We start from the raw sequence: 26440 nt of genomic DNA, 5'->3' as shown, positions 1-26440 counted from the left end.
TTGTTTCTGGCTACACTGACAGAACAGAGTGACTATGAAGTAGAAATCTTATAAACAACCCCAAACTACAAAAATACAGAGATATGAGTAATCTTCATCTAATAAAAAATTATAAGAAATAAACAAAAAATGATCAAAACTTTTCAGCTGATGAAAATCTACCCCATCCCAAAAAATTATGACGAAAACTATAATACAACATTCTAAACAGAATTAAATATCCTCAAAGAAGCATTCAGAGATATGAAAACCCATCCATGCAGAAAAGTGTTAAGAGAGCAGGCCTAAATGCTGTCCTTTATTAGGGCTGCTTATAAGGTTAGCCCTCGGATGGCATCTGGGAACTTGGATTTCTGGAGGATTTCCACCATTGCATAGGAATTAAGAATGTCCTGGGAAGTGGATGTGGCTCAAGTAATTGGGCTCCTGCTTGACACACAGAAGGTCTCAAGTTCAGTTCCAGAAGCTTCTAATGAAGATGAGCAAGACAATGAGCTGGCATGACAGGATGGCATGGCAAGCTGACAAAACAAGATGATGCAACAAGGAGACACAAAGAAGAAACACAGTGAGAGACACAACAAAGCAGGGAGTGGAGGTGGCACAAGCAACTGAGCGCTTCTCTCCCACATGGGACGTCCCCGGTTCAGTTCCTGGTGCCTCCTAAAGAGAAGACAAGCAGACACAGAGAGCACACAGTGAACAGACACAGAGAGCAGACGGCGAGCACAAACAATGGGGGGGAGATAAATAAATAATTTTAAAAAGAATATCTTATGTGACTCCACTGGGCGGAGGACTCTGGAAGCTTGTGCCTGGTTCCCCCATCTCACTCCCATTTCGCCTCATGTGCCTTTTCCCTTTACTGATTGCACTTTGAATCCTTTTGCTATAATAAATCATAATCCTGAGTGCAACTATATGCTGAGTCCTGTGAGTCCTAGTGAATTATCAAATTCTTGAGGACCTCTGACATACTACCTTACATCTAAAAATCAATAACTAAGACCATATATGAAGGAGAGGGGGACAAGAAAAAATGAAACAAGCATTGATTAAATTGAGGAAAGAAATCTTAAAAAGGTAATCATATCATAATAAATACTAAATTAAAAGATGCCCATGGATGAACAAACTTACAGAAGAACATAACTGATAAAAATTTAATAATAAGCATCCCTGAAGTGAGGCAGGAAAACAACCCAGATAATAAAAATGAGATAAAGGATAAAAAAAAAAAAAGAGTCAAAGAAAGTGGTAGAAACGGAAAAAAGAAAACAGAGTCCAACATACATAAAATTGGTGTCCCTTAAGAAAACTAAACAAAAAATGGAACAAAACTAATACATAAAACTATAATCCTAGAAAATGTAATGAAAGGACTTATTGGTTCCTGGAAAAACTTACCTAAAACAATTAATTCTAAGACATATCTTAATAAAAACTATCAGATTTTAAAGATAAAGAGAGGGGGGGAAATGCAGGCACTCCAATAAAAAAAAATTTAACTTATAAGGGAAAGAGAGTTACACTGTTATCAAATTTATCAAAAGTAACACATAAAGAAAAGCAACACTGAGCAGGATTTTTTAAAAAACTCTAGGAAAGAAAGTGTGAACTAAGGATTTTATACCAGTTAAGCTGTCTTTCAATTATGAGTGCATTCAAAAAATGGTCTTAAACAGGTAAGAACTCGGGAGATTGTTGTATCCATGAGTGCTCTTTAGAAATCAACTAGAGGATTTGCTTCATCCAACCAAGAGCAAACTGGGGGAATTTCAGTAAAAAGACTGATGGTTAGAATGATGATAGGTCCTGAATGGAGGAGGAGAGAAGAATAGAATAGATGGAACACAGGACATCTCATAGCATTAGAACTGTTCTGCATGATCTTGCAATAACTGACAGTTTATTTTAAATTTTGCCAAAATTTATAAAAATATACAATCCAAAATGTAAATAATGTATATTACTGACCATGGTTAATAGCAATGTTACAATATTTGTACATCAATTTTAACAAATGTACCATCCACATGTAAAATGCATTAATAAGTGAGACGAGAGGGAGTATGTTGGGTATATGGGAATCCCCTATATTCTGTACATGAATTTTCTGTAACTTAAAGCTTCTTTGAAAATAAAATGGAATAAACCACTAGGGGAAAATAAAGAAGAAAATATCACTGTACATACAAGATAACGGATCTTAGAGTGATGAAAGGAAAGGCCAAAAAAAATTTTGTTATTTCAAAATTTTTCAGTTTTTCTGTCTTTTATTTGTTACATTTAAAACTCATTATTATTTCATTTTCTTTTTAATTTTATTTGGTCATTTTGTTGGTTTCACTTTTCAGGAAGTTTTGGATCAGGGAAGGCTCACAACTGTGACAGGTGAAGATCACTGGTGTGGGGCGTCAGTGATGGGGGATGCATGGGAGGAAGAGGTTCACCTGGGGCATACCACTAAGGCATATAAATGTGTTCAAGTGTTCCTGGGGCATGGTCACAGTGGGTGGATCCACACAATAACCAAAATAATATCGAATTCCCATCCTGGGGAGCCCTGTCACATTCTCTAATGGGATAACAAGAATCCCCCCAAGTACAGAGGCAATACCTAGTGAAGGAAGGGGGACCACTGTGATGGGCCCTTGATATTGATGCCTGTACTTAAGAACCTTTTCTTTTGAAATTGAAACTTAGCCTAGCATTATATGTTGCATAATAGTTATCTCCTGAGAGTCTTCTTGTTGCACAAATGTGGCCTCTATCTAAGCCAATTTCAGCATATAATTGCATTACCTTCCCCCTGGCATGGGATATGACTCCCAGGGATAAGCCTCTCTGGCCCCAAGGGATTATTATCAAGTGCCAACTAGCAATGCACCTGGAAAAAGACCTTGACCAAAAGAGGGAAAGGGTAAATACAAGGAGTTTTTAGGGCTAAGAGATTTCAAAGTGAGTTGGGAGTTCATTCCAGACCAATGCACGTCTCAACAGGATCTCATTGATTGCCACAGTAAATAGTACCTCAAATAGCAGGACTCCGGAGGGCTCTAGAGACATCCAGACACTGTAAGCACTGCAGACAGCTTAGGAGTTTGGCACCCAGCCTGTGGGTCCTACTTTGGAATTTATGCTTCCCAGTGTTGCAGAGTTGGACTCATTTGTGGTTTCCCTACACATGACTCTTCTGCCCCTTCTATTCAAATCTATAGCTGGTACTACACTTGATAGGTATATGTCCAGAGACTTAAATCTTTGGGTTGTCCATGTGCCTGGACCCTGAATCTCGAAAGACTTGCAACCCCTACTCTCCTGTTCATTGGACTCACCCAGGACAACCATCAAGGAGGAGATGATGAATAACGCCCATCCCAAGGAACAGAGAGAATCTGCAACTGCAAGCAAGACAGTTTCATCCATTGGTCCCAGGGGATCTAAGCCCTGTCTCAATTAGGGGCAGAATGGGCACCACCATCCCAGAATCCTCAGGATTGGGAATGAATGATGAACTAGAGTAAACTTACTGGTATTCTACTATAGACTTATTGTGATTTTAGCAATGGAAGAACTTTTACCGTTGATGTGGAGGCAGTGGCCACTGTAGATTATGAGGGGAGGAGAGGGAAAAACAGGTATAATACGGGGGCATTTTTGGGACTTGAGAATTGTTCTGATGACATTGAAATGACAGATACAGGCCATTATATCTCTTGTCATAACTTACAAAATTGTGTGGGAGAGAGTGTAACCTACAATGTAAACTATAAACCACACTTAGTGGTAATGCTCCAAAATGTGTCTGTCAATTTTAACAAATGTACCCCACTAATGAAGGATGTTGTTAATGTGGGAAATGTGGGAGAGGTAGGGAGTAGGGCATATGGGAATATCCTATATTTTTTATGTAACATTTATGCAATCTAAATCATTTTTAAAAAGAAAATTTTTAAAGTATTTTAAAAAGTCACTACATGGGGGAGAGTGTTGCTGTGGGGGGAGTGGTGGTGTGGGGGGGGTGGAGAGTGCATGGAGACCTCATATGTTTTTAATATAATATTTTTAAAAAATGAATTAAAAATAAGTAAATAAAATTAAAAAGTCACTACAGCATTAATCTTATTAATGTTTTCAATAAAGAACAGATGATTAAAAATAAAATAATAGAATGAAATTGCAGATCTAAGACTAAAACAAAGGTGGAGAACAGGGTGAAAAAAACAATATATAAACATTATTCTATGTTCTGACAAAAAATAGTGCAACTAAAAAATAAGAAGAGAAGAGCAAGGATAGGAAGCAAGCAAAATAAGCTCATTAATTGTTGTATAGGTTGTGAGAATCTGAGGTGATAATTAAACACTAAAAAACAAGGCAATAGAAGATTAAGTAAACAGGGGACCAAGGGCATTAAAAAAGGTACAAGTCCTAACAAGTCCTAACTAAGGACTTATCTTAGACTCAAAGTAGGGTCTTTAAGTCCCATATTATTCATTATGGTTCTATGACTTCTTGCAAATCCTGTAGTTAGTTTCTGTTTTATAAAGATGATTCATCTTTCATATATTGTACAGAATTCTTAACTATTATGGCTTTTAGCATTAAAAAATGTCCTTCTTTGTCATATTTAGCACTTTTTGGCTTGAATTGTTCTTTGATATGAGGATTGAAACCCTTTCTTTTTTTATTGTTTCCATTTGCCTGGTATATCTTTGCAATCCCTTTTTTCAGCCTTTCTGCAACACTGTTTTATGAGCATCTCATTTTGCCCATTTAGTTGGGTATTGTTTTCTGAGTCAAATCGAAAATAATTTTCTTTTAATAGGCAAGTTTCTTTGAACAGGCACAGATTTTTTAATTTTTAAAAAATTTATTGAAGTATATCATTTATACATAAACATACATAAACAATAAGTGTATATTAATAATTTTGAACTTACAAAACAATCATACAGGGCTTACATAACATCATACAGGGCTCTTATACCTCACCCCAGCACCAATACCTTGCATTATTGTGAAGCATCCTCAAAATTTTACTACTAACCAAAGTATCTTACATTTGGTGTATTTTTTCCCCCAACCCACACTATTTTTTTAAATTATTATATCATTTATACTTGAACATACATAAACAGTAAGTGTGTAGTAAAACTTGTGAACTTAACAAAGAAAACATGTATAACATAATACAGGGGTTAATAGACACAGTTTTTAATATAGCTGATATGTTTGATCAAAGCTCTGTAATCATTACTTTGTGATTACTGGGTATATTAAGCTATATTGTTGTGTTTCTATATATGATGGTTTCTTTGCTCTAATGTTCAAGGTTTTTTTTTTAATAATAAAAGCTATTACCAAAAAATGTAAAAAGGCCTATTCCCTTTTTAAATCCATCAATTAAAAATTTATGTCTAAGTTACTATGTGCAAGGTGATTTTTGATACAGCAAAATTCTAGACTGACACTTTTATAATTTTTTTTAAAGCAGTGATACAACTTTTTTTCCTAACAAAATTTTACATAGGATTACCAAATGGAAAAAGCAGAATTGCCCTGGTTCAACTCAGGGTGAAATATCTCGAAGGTGAGGTAGTCTACATTTCTCCCTTCCAAGTACATATTGGAAAATCTAGGCCTCTAGAGTCTAAGAAACACAACTGAAATACATTGCCTTCAAGTATTCTATAAATCGCACTGAATTATAAAAGGATATCAATTAAAATAATTTTAGTAAAATAAGAGTATTCTTTCAGTCCACTTACCTACATTCCACATACAGGCCTGTGATCTTGCAGTGACATTTTATTCTAACCATCTGAACACAAGGAGGACATTCTCCAGGGTGACATGGCAAAACACATGGGTGAGGACAACCTAGAGGTCGTGATTTAGAGCATCCTTCTTCGCAATGAAGGCATTCTGGGCCAGCCTGATAAATAGCAAGGAAATAAATCCACAAACTACAGAAGTCTAATGTATCTATACATTAAAGTTATAAAATTTAGATCTCCTGTCCCTTATTACTCAGCTCTTAAAAATAGCTAATACAATGGTATACACTCTCACATCTTAAAAATATCCAAAATGGAGAATAGCAACATTATCAACCTGACCGTTATTTCACATAGGTTTTTATGCCCTATGACCCTCATTAAATCAAACTGCCTCACCTTTAAAATGAACTTGACTACATAAAGTACCCCTATTAAAAATATAAATTACTTGGTAAAGAATAGTCAGGGGCAGAAAAATAACAGAAAGTGTTAAAAATTCATTTCCACTCAACAAGTACAATCATCTTTAAATTAAAGAAATGAGCACACTTATATAAATAAAAATGCACAAAGCATTGAACATTTTGGAGCTTTTTGTCTATCTTGCCAAAAAGAAAAACAAAGAGGGGTAAAAAATCAGCATTTTATTTTCTAAAACACCTCAATCTAACTAAAATTAAATTACATTAAAAAATAAATGTACCTCAAAATAAATTAACAAGGCACCTCCCTCTGTTCTAGCAATTTAATAATTTAACTAACATAAGAATCTACTAAAGAAGATTAAAGTTATTTATAGCAGGATATTGTTTATTTTTACATCATTCATGAGAGACACAGACACTAATGATTAAAGGTTAAGTATTTTTTATCATTCCTAAGTATAGCTATGATTACAATAGTTAACTAATACAAAAAAATTCTAAGATATTTTTGACATTTAGGAGTAAAAAGAAAAAATGTTTCAAATTATGAGAACATTATAACATAATTTCAATTTTTATTTTTTAAAATGTGTATTTATTTATTCCACAATATTTATTCAGCATTTTGTGCCTATAATTGTTTCAGGTACTAGGAATATGCAAGACAGATCAGATCCCTAGCCCCATGGAACTTATATTTATGTAAGAGAGGTAAAGAACATAATGCAATGTCTTCACAGATGCTATGAAGAATGATCAAAAGCAGGATAAGAGAGTGATGGTAGCTCCAAGGAGTTGGTCTGTCTAATGAATTTCACTTCTGAACAGAAATGAGTTAAATGAGAGCCATAAGAATGTACAGAGTTCCAGAGAAAAGGAATAAGTGCAAAGGGCCTGAGGTAAGAACAAACTTGGAATGTTCAAGAAATAGCAAAAACAGAAGCAGAAGTGAGCAAAATAGATAGTGATGCATGAAGAAGAGGGAAGGGTAGTTAGGAGTTATGATCATTATAGGGCCTTATAGTCCAAAGTAAATTGGATTTTATTCTGAGAGGGATCAAATGCTACTGAAGGGTTTTCAGATTGGCAACGACCCCTAACTTAAAAAAAAAAAAAAATCAATCTGGCTGCTGTAGAAAAAGTAGAAGCAGAAATATTGGTTAGGGAAATACTGCAGAAGCCCAGATAAAAGGTAATGGTACAAAGTGATGAATGGTTATGATTAAAGGTCAGATTCAGGATATATTTTGAAGGTAAACCTAACAGGTATTGCTGTGAAACAAGAGCAATGAAGATAAGAAAGATAGTAAGAATGATTCTTGTCTTTGACCAGCACAACTGGGTAAAAATGATAATATAATTTTCTGAAATGGTAAAGTCTGGGGTACAAATAGACAATAAATCACAAAATATGCAAACCGTACTTAGGCATGGATATTATTTTGGTAACATAACCAAAGTTAATACACACAATCTATTTCATTTGTTTTTTCCTAGTTATGTGGTAAACCTGCGATAATCTTCTATTTTAGTAACATGAGAAGAGTGTACTGGGCTAGGAATTAAGAGTTCAGGAACATTATTCTCTTACTTGCTACTCTTTTGTTGTACGACCATGGACAAATCAAATCACAACTCTCTAAGCTTCAGTTCCTATCTGCAAAACAAAGGTTATACTGAACTGGCTGTATACTGGCTGCTTTTAGCCATGCAAAAAAAAATCTGTACTTGCCAAGTCATCTTCCTGGATCACCTCCAAATTCAAGTTCTATCTCCTAGAAAAAGCTATCTTAATTAGAGAAGTCAGCAGCCTGGCTGTTAAAAATCTCATGCAGTTCTCATTAGAAAGAAAAAAAGAAGTTTTAAACAAGGGAGCAAGGTTGGGATAATCCATGATAATTCCCCAATCAATATATCAGTTTATAAAGTGAGTTCTTTTCTGACTCAGTTGATGTTCTGCATATTCAAAGAAAGCAATACAGCAGCAACCCCCTAACTAATTAAAGCAATTTTGAATTTTGTATCATTGTTACTTTTATTTTATAATTCCAAGTTCTTCATTTTACCATGAATACATATTTATTAAGGACTAAGACAAGACTCATGAAAAAATTTTAAGCAATATATTTATATCTACATTTTTTATACATGAACAAGAATGACACTATAAACAGTTAGGCTATCGTGAATTACAATGAACAAATCAAAGAAAAAAATTACCAATGCAAGTAAAATTTCCAGTAACACAATTCTTATTAACGATTTAAACATTTATAAACTCAATATTATTTAATAATAAAATGAAGCTTAATATTTTGGACTTATTTTTCATTAAGCACACTTCCTAATATTAACACAATTTCCTATAGAATAGAAGTCTAGGAAAAAAACTTTAAAAATAAAGTTAAGTACTATCTATTATTTGATTAATTACATTTGTTTTTCCATGTAAAATGGCAATTTTTGGAGATCTTTGAATGGCTGCTTTCTCAAATGATTGTAAAATGTTTTCAGTGATTTTCACACACACATATCCTGGATCTATTTGCTTTACTTTCCAACAAAAGATTGGACATGTGTTGAAATTGTGAACACTGTCATGTGTTAAGTTTGAAAATAACAGAGCAAGTGCTCTAGACAATTCAGTGATCTGAATGGACAGACGTAAAAGTGATATTGCTACCAACTAAGAAGAGGTATAATTTTTGTATTTTTAAAATAAAATCAAATCCTATGTATTAAAGCAAGTACAGTATGTAGAGTTCCACCGTAAAAAGCATATTATGAGCAAGCAGAAAGATATATGAAGCTGTTAAAACTGGTTGTCTTAGGAAAGGCAAGGAAAGAGGATGAGAGCAAGAAGGAAAGAAGCAGTTATAGCAAAATGAAAAAATACTGATAGTCTAATTGTTGAAAAAAATGTTCAAAACATACTATAAGCATATACACTTTCAACCTAAGGACCTTACCTTGTTTTTGCCAGTAGAGCCACCAATTTCAGTTACTTTATGGCATTCTTTCATACAAGTATGATTCTGACAATCCAAGGTTCGTCCACAAGCTCTCTTGCAAGAGTAGGGTCCTACAGCATGGCATGGTAGTGGACTCACCTAAAAAAAAAAAAAAGGAAAATCAGCATAACACATTCATGGAATTTTCTGCACCCATGACCCTACTATCAATTGAGAACACATTTTACAAAGATTAATATGTTTTCATTTATACAAACTGAAGATATAATTAAAACTACTAAAATCTCTGAGCTGAGAACTTTGCTTAGTAATGTTAAGGAAAATTATTTTGATTCTCAATATTATTCATTACAATATGAATCAGAAAACATGTCCTTCAGATTTAGGTGTTTTAATACAAATTAACTGAATGACCTCAGAGAAGGCATTTAACTTCTGAATGCCTTAGTTTCCTCTTATAAAATATCTTCCCACTAGAACTGCTGTTGAATAAGTAAAGCACTTGCTTGATGTGAAATAAGGACTCATTGAAAAACAGGTAGTATTAGAACCAATGAAATCCATTAAAAACTTCCAAGTAATGGAAGACAGGAAGCAAAACATTCTATTCCTATAAGGGACATTCAATATAATGACTGTGGTGAATGCATACACACAGGCTAATTTGTAAATAAAAGCATTTTATATTTTTAAAAATTAATAGACAAACCTTTGTACCCTTTAAAACACTGAAATAGCAATACTTAGACGTTTTATTTCTAACAATCCTAGTATGGAAGAGTTATAGACTACAAGCTTTATTTAATAATAATTGCCAGTAACTCACCTCATGCTTCCCAAGACATTCCCTGCAAGGAAAAATAAAATGAAATGAAAACACTGTAAGTTCTTCAAAAAAGATTTATAAAGCAAAGATGTTAACGCAACTAGTATGTTTTATTAAGAGTAAAAAATAAACACATGTAACATATCTGATTAAATAAAAACATGTCACTTCAAAAATGAAATCAGCAATTTGAAACAGGTTACTTGCCTCAAAATATTTAAGATATTTCTATTCTTCCATAAGTACTTATATACTCCAAAACATTTCCAGGCCAAAAAAAAAGGTATTTTTAAGTTAGCTATGGTAAAAGATCACTTAATTTTTTTAAAAACTAGAATAAAAAATTTATTATTTAATTTCATAGTGATTATTTGAAATGTGAATTTTCTTGCTATACCACCACCTATAAAATATAGAATTATCATTTAAGTTTTCACATAAACTAGCACAGTAAGGACTTGCAGAGATATAATGTGAGACCTGATAACAAAATGTCACTTTTGCCATCAGACTACTTTCAATATAGTTTTTAAGTGTCCATTATATGAGGAGAAATAGCATAGGGAATAGATTCCAGTAAAGCTCAGGCTAATATGTATTGAATGCCTCCTTTTTCACAAGGCATTACACAGAACACGTGGCAGGTATATATATGAATTACTGTCCTTGCCCTCAATAATGTCATGCTGGCGGAACACCTTTTTTTTTTTTTTTCTAAGAGAGGGTTGGTAACCCTGGAAGAATTTTGTAAGTGTTAAAATGCTTTCAGAACTTGAATTTTAATGCTAAAGCCCAAACAAGTACTGATCAAACTAATACTTAAAATTCTATCCAGGAAGAAAAGATGCATTTAGGTCTTAACAATCCTTTTATTTGACAACTATAATCAATCACCTTTCCTCCAACTAAGATTTGGCAGTAGTTCTGCATGTGCCATACTAAAATTTAATTTTAAAACCCAAGCTTATTTACTCTTACACATATTGATAAATATATTCTAGTCAGGATAACTTTAGGCAGTTAACCTCTAAAGAAAAGAATACATGTTCCTGGATGCATCATTTTGCAAAAATTATTTACCTGGTGTAGCAGTTTGATATAACTGATGAATTCCAAAAAGAAATATTGGATTATGCTTGTAATCTGACCTGTACCTGGGCATGACTGAGCTTTAATTAGGGCATTAAGTCCCCATCCCTTGGTGGGTGGGGACTCACAGATAAAAGGCGTGGCGAAAAACAGAGTTGAGGGCTTTAAATGTTGGAGTTTTGATTTTGGAGTTTGATGCTGAAGACTTAAACTGGAGCCCTGGGAGGTCAGCACACAGAGGAAAGAGAAGCCAGCCCCAGGAAGGAAGGAAGGAACCTTGAAGCCAGACTAACATAGGAAGCCAGGAATGTAGGAACCCAGGAAGCCTGAACCCTCGCAGACACTGGCAGCCATCTTGCTCCAAACAGACTTTGGTGAGGGAAGTAACTTATGCTTTATGACCTGGTATCTATAAGCTCCTACCCCAAATAAATACCCTTTATAAAAACCAACCAATTTCTGGTATTTTGCATCAGTTCCCCTTTGGCTGACTAATACACCTGGTTTAGATGGTGGCATTTAAAAAAATACATCTAAATAGAGAAACACATATCCGCAGTAATAATAATGTATGCTTTTATTATTTCCTCTCCCTGAAGGACTTCATTTCTTTGGCTAAAATTAGACAAACTTCATAATCATCATGTATCATGAGGTTAGGTCACAAGGCTACAAACTAGTACATATTTTAACATGAGCAGTGTCACTTCAATGTTTTTTCTGCTCACAAATGACTGATAAAGCTGATGTGCAATGCAAGTAATACAGCTGCTGTCTAAAGGCAACACTGAGACCACTGAGTATTTATACATCTCTCAGATAAGAGGCACTACTCAAAATCTCCCCCACTGGGAAATGGCAGAAGGGGCAGGGGGCAGAGGGACCTGGGACAGAGGAACAAATAACCACTGTCTTCACTGTGCCATCAGGGCTGGTGTCCCACCAGCCTCTGCCCAAGCAGACAGTTGGACAAGGTAGTCCAGGTATGGGTGTATTGGGGAGATGTGCCAGGTGTGAGTCTTTTGTGAACCCCAGAAAATTGTGTTCTTAAGCTAACCCATTTCTGTGCCTGTAAAGTATGTGGGACCTATTCATTAGATCACTCCTGTTAAGGGCCTTTGATTAGACTGCTGGATTTAGGCAGGGTCCTAATCCCTTTACTAGGGTCTTATATAAACGGAGGAGACAGGAGAGGAAAAGCTGCCACTTTTACCCTGCCATGTGAGAGAAGACTCCAGAATCACCTTCAGCCACTAAAAGGGAAGAGAACCCCCGGGGAGGCTGAAAGAGAGGCCCGAAGCTGAAGAGAGGAGGCTGAGGTAGATATAAGCCATATGCTTGATCACCATACCTGAGCTCAGGGAGAAAGTAAACCTGGAGAAGAAGGCAGAGTCTGGCCACCATTTTGCCTTGTCACATGGCATGAGTCCAGGATTAGCCAGCAGCCCAACTTCTGGTGAGATAGCCTCTCTGAATGATACCTTGATTTGGACATTTTCATAGCCTGGGAACTGTAAGATTTTACCCTACAAATCCCCATTATAAAAGCCAACCCATTTCCGTTATTTTTGCATTGGCAGCCTTTAGTAAACTAAAACAGCAGAGAGCAGGTTTCAGGAGGGCTCACATGCCAGCCTGGTGAGACCTTAGACAACACCCTCTTCCCACTCCAACCTTTGCTTGACTGACCAAAGTATGGTATACTTTGAAAGATAACATATTCCCTTGGAAGAAGCTACTGCAGGTCCCTGTAGCTTCTTTTCTGCTGTAGAGTGGGGCTGGGGCCAGTTTCTTTCACCCAGATCAGATTACAGGCACAGTTGGTCAATTTCTCAGAAAATACAATACAGAATTACTGTAAGACCCAGCAAATCCACTTCTAGGTATATACCCAAAGGAACTAAAAGCAGGTACTTGAACAGATATTTTCAAACCAATGTTTATAGCAGCATTATTCACAATTGCCAAAAGATGGAAGCAAAACAAGTAAAGCAAACAATGAAGGTATAAACAAAATGTGGTATATACATACAATGCAATACTATTCAGTTACAAAAAGAATAAAGTTCTGATAAAAGCAACAACATGGATTAACCTTGAAGACATCAGATTCAGTGAAATAAGCCAGACACAAAAGAACAACTACTGTAAGTTCTGACTGATATGAAACAATGAGAATAAGTAAACTCATAGATTCAGAATCTAGAATAGATTACCAGGGACCCAAGAGGGAGTAAGGAATCAGGAGTTAAGGCCTAAAATGCACAGTTTCTCTTTGGGACAATGGAGAAGTTTTGGTAATGGATGGTGGTGATGGTAGTACTACATTGTAAACATAATTAACACCACTGCAATACATAGAAGAATGTGGTTAAAAGGGAAAATTCTAAGATGTATACATGTTCCTATAATAAAAATGTTTTTAAAAATCCATGGAACTGCACAACACAAATACTGAACCTTTAGTTAAATCAATAAAAAATTTAAAAAAAAAATCCCACAACAAAATACCATTTCACACCCACTAGGGAGGTTAAAATAAAAGACAAACAAGTGTTGGTGAGGATGTGGAGAAATTGGAACCCTTATAAGTTGTTTTTGGGGAATGTAAAATGGTGTGGCTACTTTGGAAAACAGTTTGGTATTCCCTCAAAAAACTAAACAGAATTCTCATATGATCCAGCAATTCTACTACTAGATATATACCCAAGAGAACTGAAAATATATGTTAACAAAAACTTATATGTGAATGTTCATAGCAGCATTATTCATAATAGTCAAGAAGTGGAAACAACTGATATGTCTGTCAGCTAATGAATGGGTAAACAAATGTGGTATATCCACACAATGATAAAATCAACAATGAAAAGGCATGAATTACTGATAATACTATAACATGGATTAACCTTGAAAGTATTATTCTAAGAGAATGAAGTCAGACATAAGAGGACACATTATTTAATTCCATTAATATGGAATGTCCACAAAAGCCAAACTTATGAGGCAAAAGTAGATTATGTTTCCCAGAGGTATGGTGGGGGCTAGAGCTGTGGGGGTGGATGTAGAGAAAGACTTCTAATGGCTACAGAACTTTTTTTTGGGGGGGGGGGCTAGAGATAAATATGTTCTAAAATTATATAGTGGTGATGGTTGCATAATCTTGTCCTTTGTCTTCTTTTTAAAATAACATTCCTTTTAATGACATTTTATCCATGTTATAGAAGAAATTCTATAAAAATATAGAATTTTTATTTTTATAGAAATATATGCTACATCATTTAGGATGCCTTTGGCTTAAAGTAACAAAACACATGAACAAAGAGCAGTTTAATTAATAATAACCTCTCAAAATTGGATTGGAGGTACAGCAATTCCAAGATGGGTGAATTCAGTGGTGTATCATCAAGAACCCAGATTCTGTCTTTCCAGCATGTTATCCTCAGTGTGTCATCTTTGTTTTCAGGCTATCTGCCTTTCTGATTACTACTCATTCAGACATGAAAATTTCCAAAGAGAGAAGAGGGTACTGTCTATTTTTATATATAAATGTGTGTGTGTGTTTAAGACTGAGGGAAGCTTTCTCAGATGCTCCATAGGTGAATTCCCTTCACATTTCACTGGTCAGAAGAGAGTCACAGGACCATTTCTAAATCAGTCCCTGGAAAGGGAAATATTGCAAGATCGACTTAGGCTAGTTATGACTGGAACTGTAAATACAGAGAAGGTTCATTGCTAGAACAAAATCTGGATTTTTCCATTGTGGAGAAGGGGAACTTATTTGTTCTCACTTTGGAAACCCTATGTGGCCTTACGTGTATTTAACAAGAGCCTGATAGAAAATATCAGAGAACATGGATTCTGGTCTCTTTGATCTCCTCTAACTTTTCTGGGCCTTAGTTTCCTCAGTTTTATAATGGGGAGAGACAGACCAGCTGTTTCCTAAAGATTTCTCCAGGTTTTGAATGTTTATTCAACAGACATTTATTAAGATCATGGCAGTATTTATTTTCTCCCCTTTTACTCCTTACTGGCATTTTGTCTTCTGCTACCCTGTCGTGGCTTCTCTTAGGCTCAAAACAACAAGCCAATAAGTTCCTGTTCTTTAAGCCAGTTAAGCCATTGTACAGTATTTGTTTTAACCGGAAACTAAACATATCCATTTTAACAATTGAAAAATCTTCCCCAAAGGTTAGCAAAGACCTTAGTGCTAAATCCAATACTCCTCAGTCCTACGTCATTGTGGGAACTTTTATAGAGGTTGTACAGCAATGGCTCTGAAACCAGACTTTGGGTTCAAATCCTCTTTCTGCTACTTTGAACAAGTTGTTACCAGCTTGTGCTTTATTTTTATTACCAGTGAAAAAGGTAAAATAATAGCACTTCCCATATAGACTTACAGTGAGGATTAAATGAGAAATATGTGTACACTACTTACATATATATGTTTATATTATGTATATATAGAACATATACATAAGCATAATATATTACATATGTATATAAATATATTTGCATTATGTGTATATGAGAAATATATGCATATTTATTTTAAAACGTGTGTATATAAAGGCAACACATCAAAACTATCAAAAAACAAAGCAGAGAATCTTGATAGCAGCAAGAAATCAGCAACTCATCATATACAAAGGAGCCTCAAGATTAACACCTGATTTTTTATCAGCTACATGGAGACTAGAAGACAGAAGGATGAAATGCTAAAATGCTAAAAGAACATGTTTAAAGTGCCTCCTCAGAAATAGTTTGTATTGATTGTTTTTTCTCTGCATACCAGTCATACTTTTCTTTTTACATTGTGTTACTTATAAATATTTGTTGAAAACTAAACATTTTAAATAGTAAAATATGGAAACTCTGGAAATGAGATTATCTTCCTTAATCATAGTCTGCTGTTTGTCACTGCTGTTTATTATCATTGTTTGTTCAGTGACTTTCCTGGATTATTTCTGTAACCTCTATATTCCAAGTCACATGTACCCAGTGAAGTCTCTGTTTAGTTATCTTAGTGGTTAGCTAGTGACTGGACATATTTCCTTAAAAGCCTGGAACCAACAGTTTTTCCAAAGAACTCTGATGACATGTCTTAAATGCTAAACCAGGCAATTGACAACTCTGCCTTAGACTTCACCTCCTATTTCACAGAGCCTCAAGGTCAGCTACAGGTAAGAATTTAGGGTCTTCACAGGTTTTTCTTGAGCATGCCTCCAGCCCTACATATAAGCATAGCTCTACACATGTGCATGCCCTTCTGGATTCCCAGGAATATGCTACAGCTTTAAAAAGTACCTATGGATATCTAATTACCTTTGTGGCAATCTGGAAATTTTCCACTTAAGCTTTCAGGTAGCCTGTCTTTTCACCCAAATGTTATCCCCCACTTCAAGCAGCTGTAAAGTTATACAATTGCCTCTAATTGTTTTTGACAAACGCCTTCCACAGAAGAGGCTTTTCACATTAGGCCAGCTCCAAGTAAGGTCAAATAAAGACAAGCCTTGTCAGTGAGATCTTCCAGGGAACCAAAAGAGAGGTCAAAATGATTCTCTGGTAATAAGGCTTTGATGGAAAGCTAACCCTATTCTGCATCCTTTGGTGGCTGCCAAGTTGCTGGTTTTACACTAGGATTGTGGGCTATCAGTATTCAAGGCTATTGGAGATAGGGAGATGATAATAGGGCAAGTCAAAACACCACAAAATTCAACAATTTTCCTGAAATAAACTCTTTCCAGATTGCTGCATGCCTTTCATTAATATCTAGATCTGAAAAAGCTGAATTGGACAATTTTGCCAGTTTTTGCTTCTATGGAGAAGAAATTTTGGTGGTCCACACACCACCATATTCACTGACATCTTGGCAGCTATATCTTGAACCTCTATATTTTTCAAACAAATTGAGAGATAAAGAAGTTATTTGACTGATTCATGATAGAAGTTAGGGGAAGCATAGCACTGAACTCGAGAGTCCTTACTCTAAAACAGGGGTTCTTAACTAGGGGACCATAAGTTTGCACTGAAATTCAAAAAAAAACATTATTTTTGTGGGGATGTGTTGGTGAGGGTGTGATATATTTATTAAATAATACACAGTATAGTGTGGACTTAGTAAGGGGTCTGTGGTTTTCAACCAACTTGCAATGGGGTCCATGGAACAAAAAAGGTTAAGAACCCCTGCTCTAAAACATAATTTGTTTTAAAATACAAAAGCAAAAAACAAAAAACTTCTAGCAGCACATTCCAGTCAAGTGCAAAGGAAAGACTATTGACTGCTTATTAATTTAATTTCAAAAACCTCTAGTAAACATGACTTGGTAATGTCAGGCAGTTTATTCTACTGTCAGAAAGTAATTAATAGAACCTAAAATGTCAAACAAATAAATTGCAGAGAATTAAATAGGCTATACACACATCTTAAATACAATCTTACTATAGGACAGATTAAGGAATTCAAATGCAATTGATTACTATATGCATTAAAATATTTCAGTGCCTATGAATTATAATAGAAATGTCTCTTCTTCCATTTCTCTTAAAGGAAAAAATTCAGGCCACAGGTAATTACTAACTCAAACTTAGTGATGAGATGCTTTAAACAACTTGGTCCATAATAACCATACCATAAGTCCTTGAAAAAAGAATAGTATCCAGTACATGAATACCTTCCTTACAAAAGGAAGTTAATTAGTCTTTGCTAAATACTATAGACCCACTCCAGTAAATCAAGAGACTGACATAACCCTACTCATAAACACAGCTCCAAAAACACTTTACTCCTCAATTTGACTATACAACCAATATATAAAAATACACATGCTATTTAAACTGAGAGAAGAGTTGTGGGGGGTGAGGGGATTGTGGTTAGAACTTTTAGAGAATCTGTAACATGAGAAGAAAAAAAAACAAGAATCCTCTTTTTAAAAGATCAATACACAAGACATAGCAATATTCTATTTGGAATCTTAATTGTAGACAATAGCCCTTTTCCTAATTTTATGTCGCTGTTCCCAAGCACTCTGTGCTTCTTCGTTTCTTATAGTCTACAAGCTCTGTTGAAAGTATGACCCATTCTAGGATTTCCTTTTACCCTAGTTAGTACAGTCCTAAGTGTTCTCTGGCCCATCCAGGAAACTACTTCCTTTCATTTTCAGTGTTTCCTCAAACACTCTCCACCAGGTTTACCTTATCTAAAATGTGGCTTTCCTCTGTCTCACGAAGCTTAGAGACTAGCACTGGAATCATTCAAGAAAACTAAGAAATGATGAGCTCTTGGGTGTATTATTGTAATAGTAAGCACAATTTACTTTGCAGGCTAAGAAGGGGGTAACATTCCAGCTAAGAGGAAAGATTCAAAAACATATCTAAAGAAAAATTTTAAGCAGTATGAAAAATATATTCGGAAGTGAATGAGGATGAAGACAGGAAGACAAGTTCATATGCTAGACCCGAAATAACAATGACCTGAAGAAAAAGAGAAGAAGATAGTTTACAATACACTTCAGACAATGTTAGATTTTTTTAGTCTTAAAATGCTAATACTTACATAGGAATAGGAACTTGACATGGAGGACAAGGCAATGCAGTCTGAATAAATGTTGGCTCAGAAGGCTGTTCCCAAGGACCTGTAGGCTGGTGCTTTAAGTAAAAGACATAATTTTAAGTTACATGGATTAAATGCATAATATGGCCTTTTAAGAATCTAAGAAAACAGTTCCACATATACCCTGCTCAAGAAGATTAAAATGTTTTCAAGTAAGCAACCAACTGTGCTTACTTTGTTCCTTTCCACACACAGTTTAATATTAAAAACTGAGGCAGACTCTAGTTTTTAAATGGTAGAACAAAGGCAGTGTGGCCTCCTTTGCCTCTCATAAGCCAAAAATAGAATATTCTGAGAAACAGAATTGCAAACTTCTAATTCTACCAGTTGAATGTAATCTCTATTATTTTGTTCATAGTTGTCTCCCCAGTACCTAGAAGAATAGTTGGCACATTGTAGGGGCTCAATAAATATTTCCTGAATAAGTGAACAAATCTTTGAGAAAAATGGAGATATCTATAATCCTAAACCACAATATATGAAGAGGGACTACGAAATTCAACTATTATGATTATAAAGAGCTTGTCATACTATACTTGCAAACATCTGCTTATTGGTTTCTCTCCTTTTTTTCTATTCTATAATCCTCTTGAGACAAAAGACCAAAATATTTACCTGGACCCCAGCTCCCAGCTTGATATCCAAGAAGTGCTTAATCACTGCTAGTTACATGACTAAGTAAAATCAAGAAATATTACCAACAGGTTTTTAAACTTTAATAATACTGTCCCCTTACCCTGCCAGTTTGCTTTACTAATGCTTGATCATGACATGGAGCAGGACACAAGTGACCACATTTCTCCAAAACTTTTTGGCAAGGTTGATGACATGGAGGACAAGAGCCAAAGTGACAGCGATGTTTTTCTTGACTTGAATGATGGCAAGTAGGTGGTCGACTAAATTATGAAGCACAATTTCTTAAATTATTTTTAATCACTGAACAATTACAAATAAAGTACAAAGATATATTAATATATCTTCTGTTCCCATATAAAATGAGCATACTGTGAATATCAATATTTGAAAACACTAAAGCAAAATTAAATTAAAACACTAAAATACTAAAATCAAAACTAATTTAAATTTGTAAGACACAGATATAATTTTGTGCAAAGTTTCATACTAACCTACATAGCTCTTTGCACTTCGGTGGTCTTGTGGTACGTTCTCGGCCACAGGGTACTGTCACCTTTGTATTACCACAGTTGCATTTCACATCTACAGTTTCTGGACAGGGATAGCAACTGCCTGGAAAAAAAAGTCTGAAACTTGAAAAGAAGTTTCCTTAACTACCCAGATGTTCAATCAATAATGGATAAATTAGCTAGTATATTTTCACAAGCGATACTCTATAACAAGGATTAAAAAATTACAACAATATTTATAAATCTTATATGTATAACATTGAACAAAAGAAGGTGGATACAAGGAATATGTACTATGTGATTTCATTTACATAATAAACAGGAAAAACTAATTTATAGTCTTAGAAATCTGGATGATGGTTACAAAAGATAAAAGGAGAGTTTCAGCAATACTGGTAATGTTCTGTTTCTTGACATGGATTCTGTTACATAGTTAAGTTCAGTTTGTGAGAATTCATCAAGCTGTACATATATGATCTGTATACTTTTCAATATGTTTGCTGTACTTCAAAGTTTTAAAAATTTCCCTAAAATTTGCTAAAAGATCTGTGATAAATAACTAATTTAACACATATTGCTCATTCAGAACTACACAAAAAAAATGTAGTTGTCTTTGGAAAATCCAATGTTAAGGATAATCTTTTTGGTTTATTCTCATTTTTTTATGCAAGTACAATATTTTTAGATAAATTCCCCAAGAAGAATAATTTTTCCCTCATGATCTGATGCTGGTTATTAACAAGTACAGCTAATTTTCCATTATTAATGCTTATTCCCCACCCCCCCCAAGATGGGTCGTTCATCTGTCTGCTCATTGTTTGCACTCATTGTCTACTTTTTTGTTTTTGTATGTGTGCACTGGTTGGTTTGTTTTTTTTTTTTTGCTTGTTGTCTGGTTTTTCTTTAGGAGGCACCAGAAACTGAACCCAGGACCTCCCATGTGGGGGATGGGCACTCAACTGCTTGAGCTACATCCTCTCTCTGCGCGTTTGTTTGTGGTGGTTGTTTTTTTTCTTTCATTGTCTTGCTCACTGTTTTTATACATTGTCTGTCTGTTGTTTTTTCTCATCTGCTCATTGTTTTTTGTGGTTTTTTTTGGTTTGTTTTTGCTCAATGTCTGGTCCTTGTCTGCTCGTTCTTTGTCTTGTTTAGGAGGTACCGGAAACTGAACCCAGGACCTCCCATGTAGTAGGCAGGGACTCAACTGCTTGACATCCACTCCCCTGTTAATGCTTTTTTTTTCAGTATTAATATATAATTTTATATTTCTATTAATGCTTTTTTTTAAAGATTTGTTTATTTTATTTATGCCCCCATCCATTGTTTTGCACTCGCTGTCTGCTTTCTGTGTCCATTCGCTGTGTGTTCTGCTTGTCTTTCCTTTAGGCAGCATTGGGAACTGATTTTGGAACCCTGCAGAGTGGGAGAGAAGTGCTTAATCTCTTGTACCACCTCAGCTCCCTGGTCTGCCAAGTCTTTTATTGTCTCTCCTCTGTGTCTCTTTTTGTTGCATTATCTTGCTGCACCAGCTCTCTGCTCAGGCCAGCACTCTTGCGTGGGCCAGCACTACACGTGGGCTAGCTCTCCACTTGGGCCAGGTTGCCTTCACCAGGAGTCCCAGGACTCGAAACCTGGATCTCACATATGGTAGACAGGAACCCAATTGCTTGAGCCACATCTGCTTCTCTGTTAATGCTTTTTGAAAAACAAAACTCTAAACTCTCATGTTAGTATATAATTCCAAATATTTCCCTTCTAAACATTTCAAAAGGAAAAGCTGTTTGGCTTTCAGTTGTTTACTCTTTTGTGTTATCCACTGGCAGAAATCTATAAACACAAATGAAAGAAAGAAACCTTTTAAACCAGAGAAATAGGCTATAAGTTCCCCCAGAGGCTCCAACATCATCTTAAAGGCTTTCTTCCCACTCTAATTTTCCAAGTAAGACACCCATTAGGAATGAAATAATAAGGAAGAATAAGACTCTTCCACTAAGGTGTGTATATCTTAGAGAGTTTGCTGTCTAGGTGTCAAAACCAACAAAAATATTCAGTAGCAGTTAACCAGATAAGGAAAACAGAATGATGGAAAAATAGCTTAAGATTAATGAATCTAAAAGTTCAAAATTTCCATAAAATAATTACAAATTAAGAATTTTTATTCAGGTAGTGAACAAAGAAAAAGAGAAGACATGAGTAAAAACGCACCTGTTGAAAGACATAACTTACTGTACAAATTACCAAATTTGTACTTAAGAGTGTTTTGACAAGTATAATCCAGTGCAGTAATATCTTGATGGTATTGCAAGCCCAAGTTATTCTGACAACAAGGACACAATATTTAAAGTTCATACTGACATTCAAGTCAGTTTTCATTTAGTATCCTATATCAATTTCCATGCTTAACAATGAAAATTTTTCATTTATTCTTAGCAATGCAAAAAATTTATCAATCTTTTTGCCATTCTGAACTATAGCATCAATTTTTCTTTATTTTTTTAAATTAAATCTTGAGAAGAGTTAAGGGATAATTTCTCCGAATAGTCTTCTTACCAATCAGCAGCATTTGTTATAGATACCTATACAACATGGCAGATATTAATTAAAATACCTTTAATAATATTTTCAAAATGAAAAAGCAGCACACAAAGAATATAACAATAGCAATCAGTGGATCAATAGCCAAAATGGGTATTATTCAGTAATTCCAGAAGCATAAAAAAAGATGACTTTGAATTTACAAGAAATAGATATTAAAATTTCATGTATCCGCAGTGCAAACATACAATTAGTTCAACAGAAGTTTGGTATTATTTATGAATTCCAAATAGATATTGGATTATGTTTGCAAACTGGTCTTTTCCTCTGGGCATATTAGATTGTATTAGACTCAGAGGTTTTACTTTTACTTGATTACATTAAGATTGGGGTTTTGATTCGGCCATGTCAGTAGGATGAGTCCCCGCCCTCCCTGGATGGGAAAAAGACACAGCAGAGAAGAGAGTTGGAGTTTTGATGCTGGAGCTGCAGAATGTTTTGACGCTGGAGCCACAGGAAGTAAATACACAGAAGAACAAAGAGGAATAGAGATGCAAGAGGCCCCAGGAAGAGAGAGAGCCCAATAGTCTACAGCTACCCTTTTGGAGAGAACAGAGCTTATAAGCCTAGGAAGAAACCAGCCCCAGAGAGAGAGAGAGGAACCTATACTAGCCTACAGTGGAGGCCAAAAGAAGCTGGGACCATGGAGCCTAAAGAGGAAGGCTAAATCCTCACAGAAACCAGCAGCCATCTTGCTCCAACACATGGCAACGGACTTTGGTGAGCGAAGTAATTTACTCTTTATGGCCTTGTGAATGGAAGCTTCTATCCCAAATAAATACCCTTTATAAAAGTCAACAGAGTTCTGGTACTTTGCATCAGCAACCCTTTGGCTGACTAATACAGTATCCTTTCCCTAAGTTACAGTATAATTTTAATTATGAAGGTATCTAAAATGACGGACAATGGTATGAAATAATAATGGTTCCAGACATCTTATGTAATTATGGATTAACTATCTTGCACAAACTTTCCATCAGCAAAAATTCTGTTAGGGGCTAATGAGCATCTCTGTAAGCCAATAAGCTTCTTTATGGAATGCAAACACCCTGGCAAAAATTGAACTGAGTATCATCAAGCCTTTAGATCCAACTAACAAATGATGGGAAATACAGAGGACAGAGGAACGTATTCAATAATACCACAGAGATGCAATTTGCAAAATCCAAACTCTGCAATACTAAACAAAGCAAATGAGATTTTCCAATAAGTCACAAGGAAAAAAAAAAAAGATACAGGGAAGGGAAACTTATAAAGATTTTAGAAATATTAACCAATTGAACATTGTCAATCTTACTAGGATCTTGAGTCATACAAACTGAAGTAAAAATTTATAATAGTTATGAGACATGTTGAAATTAAGAAATAGGTTATTTTTAGGTTTGAATATGGTATATTATGCTTTTTAAAAATCCATCTTTTAAAGATGATGACTGAAAGATTTGTAAGATTTATTTTAAAAGCAACACAAAAGAGGGAAATGCTTTCAGTTCTTCTCCACTATGTATAACGTTTGCTCTAACCACTCTACAGACACTTTTCATCAGGTTAAGGATGCTCCTTTCTACTTCTAATTAAATTTTTGTCATAAATGGATGCTGAATTTTATCAACTGGTTTTGTTTTGTTTTGTTTTTAGGAGGTACTGGGGATTTCATATATGGGTATACCAGGACTTCATATATGGAAAGCAGGCACTCAACCACTGAGCTACACCTGCTCCCTTATCAGCTGTTTTTTAGAAATATACTAAGATGACCTCATTTCTCCTATAATCTATTAATGTGGTGAATCACATTAGTACATTTTCTAATGTTAAACCAGCTGTATATTAGTGGAATAAATACAACTTGGTCATGATAAATTAAGGATCTGGATAGCTAAAACTATAGAATTGGATGGCTGGATTTAAGCAGCTAAAATTTTTATATTTTTACAAATATACTCATCAGTTAGACAAGGCTGTAAGTTTCTCTCTTACTTGCCTTGTCACACAAAATGTGTTGGGGCATGTTCTTTTTTTATATACTCTCAAGTAGTTTATGAAGAGATTAAAATTATGTATTCCTTAAATATTTATTTGTTAGAAATTGTGTAAAAATAAACTAAGCCTGATGTTTTCTTGATTGAAAATTTTAAACTATTGATCCAATTTCTTTAATGGTTATAGAACTAGGAGGTTTTCTACTCAAAATGAATGTTTTAAGAATGGTCTACAAGGCCCTGTATTTCCCCAGCAATCCTTTATCCTACCATTTCCTTTTCCCTTGAGCACTTCGATTCATTCATACTGGCCTCCTTGCTATTCTTCCAAATGCCAAGCATGCTCCTGTCTCAGGGCCTCTCCAATCACTGATTTCTTACGTGGAACACTACCCCACCACCCAATTCCACATGGCTTGATCCCTTAATTCTTTCAAGTCTCCTCTCAATTGTCATTTTTTCAAAGAACACTTCCCTGTTCACACTATATGAAATAGTATACACTATTCCCATATCACAATTTTCATTTTATTTTAAATTTCTTTTTATATTTGTGACTACCTGATATCCTATATTAATTTATTTATTTATATTCTAATTGGGAGCACTAAGAGTAAGTTTTCAGAAGAGTAAGGAATTTGTCAGTTTTGTTCATTTATGTAATCCTAGTGCCTATTGCTTAGCAGATACTCAAAAATACCTACGGAATAAATTAATAATTGCATTTTGAATTTAAAGAAAATTTAAACTCAGTGGCTCAAAGACATTATATGACTACAAAAGGAAATACAATCCTTTTAGTGATGGTGAAAACATACCTGAAAAACTAGTTCTATACAACACAATTAAAAGACACCGAAAAATTAGAACATATCTATATAAAAGTTCTAAAGAGTTAATAGAATCTGACTATTCCTAATGAGGAAGCAATGTAGTATAATGAATCATAATCTTTGGGTTCACATCCTGACCCTGCAACCAATTATGTGACCATGGGTAAATAGTTGTTTCCTCATTAAATAGAATAACAGTTAATACCATTTAACTTGTAGGATTTCTGAAAGGATAAAGAGATTAACTGAGATATCCAGCATCCACCTTATTCCAAAGGAAAACCATGAATATAGTCAATAATTTGCCTCATATCTTAAAGCAATTAAGTGGCAGAGCTCACAATTGAACCCAGAGTCAATTATTATCCTACCTAAGTCCATGTTCTTCCTATTACTCTGGATCATTTCTCAATAGATTCTACTTCATATCAACACATTAGTATTCTGTCCATTTAAAAAGCATGAAATACTTCAAACAGGTAAAGTTAACTCATTAAAGTTTTCAATATCTAGTAATTACAAAGGACACAGTTCTCAAAGGTGGTCGAGGCACCCCTAAATGTCCCTGAGGCCCTTTTGAGGGGGTTGAAAGGTCAAAATTATTTCCATAATAGTATAATACTAAGATGTTATTCTCCTACAGCAAGTTTTCCAGAGACTATGTGGCAAGTGATATGACAGCAGACTGAATGAATTAACAGATGTATGAATCCAGCTATCTACACTTAATGTAGACATTAAAGATATTTACAAAAATGTTAAACAATGCCACTCCCCTCAATTTTTTTTTATTTTGGAAAATAGTTATTTTTCACAAAAAAATTATGTTAAGATGCAATAGGTTTATTATTGCTATTTTGAGTAAATTAATAAATATTATTACATTTTACTTTAATTTCAAATACAATAAATACCAATAAATAAAATACACATTAACAAAAGTTCTTTGGATCCCCAAAAGCAATAAAGGAATACTGAAACCAGTAAGTTTGAGAACCACTGGCTTAGGATATTTCCAATCCCTTACTAGATTTCATTCTATATAAATATCTAAAATTTAGAAGAAAGCTGAAAAATCTATGAATATGTTCATTCATTTTAAAAATGTGCAGGAAGTTTGGAAGGGAATGAGAACATAAAGAGTAAAATTTTATGTTCTTAAGACATGTATGTTAAAG

The 26440-nt window shown here is 34.7% G+C and overlaps 1 protein-coding gene across 2 annotated transcripts in view; it reads right to left on the bottom strand.

Annotated features, from left to right (window-relative positions):
• NFXL1 (nuclear transcription factor, X-box binding like 1) overlaps nucleotides 1-26440 on the bottom strand; it is a 94883-nt gene that overhangs the window by 26235 nt on the left and 42208 nt on the right. For both annotated transcript variants that reach the window (XM_058299029.1, XM_058299019.1), the window contains exons 13-18: nucleotides 19835-19955; nucleotides 19444-19603; nucleotides 18651-18742; nucleotides 10010-10031; nucleotides 9181-9321; nucleotides 5775-5941 (exon numbers count right to left, since the gene is read on the bottom strand). In XM_058299029.1, coding sequence (XP_058155012.1) covers nucleotides 5775-5941; nucleotides 9181-9321; nucleotides 10010-10031; nucleotides 18651-18742; nucleotides 19444-19603; nucleotides 19835-19955 — 703 coding nt within the window. The remainder of the gene's footprint in view (nucleotides 1-5774; nucleotides 5942-9180; nucleotides 9322-10009; nucleotides 10032-18650; nucleotides 18743-19443; nucleotides 19604-19834; nucleotides 19956-26440) is intronic.

The sequence above is a fragment of the Dasypus novemcinctus genome, chromosome 1, assembly GCF_030445035.2.
Source record: "Dasypus novemcinctus isolate mDasNov1 chromosome 1, mDasNov1.1.hap2, whole genome shotgun sequence".
NCBI classification, from domain to species: domain Eukaryota; kingdom Metazoa; phylum Chordata; class Mammalia; order Cingulata; family Dasypodidae; genus Dasypus; species Dasypus novemcinctus.
The sequence above is the reverse complement of the archived record's forward strand: the minus strand, read 5'-3'. Positions and strand labels throughout refer to the sequence as shown.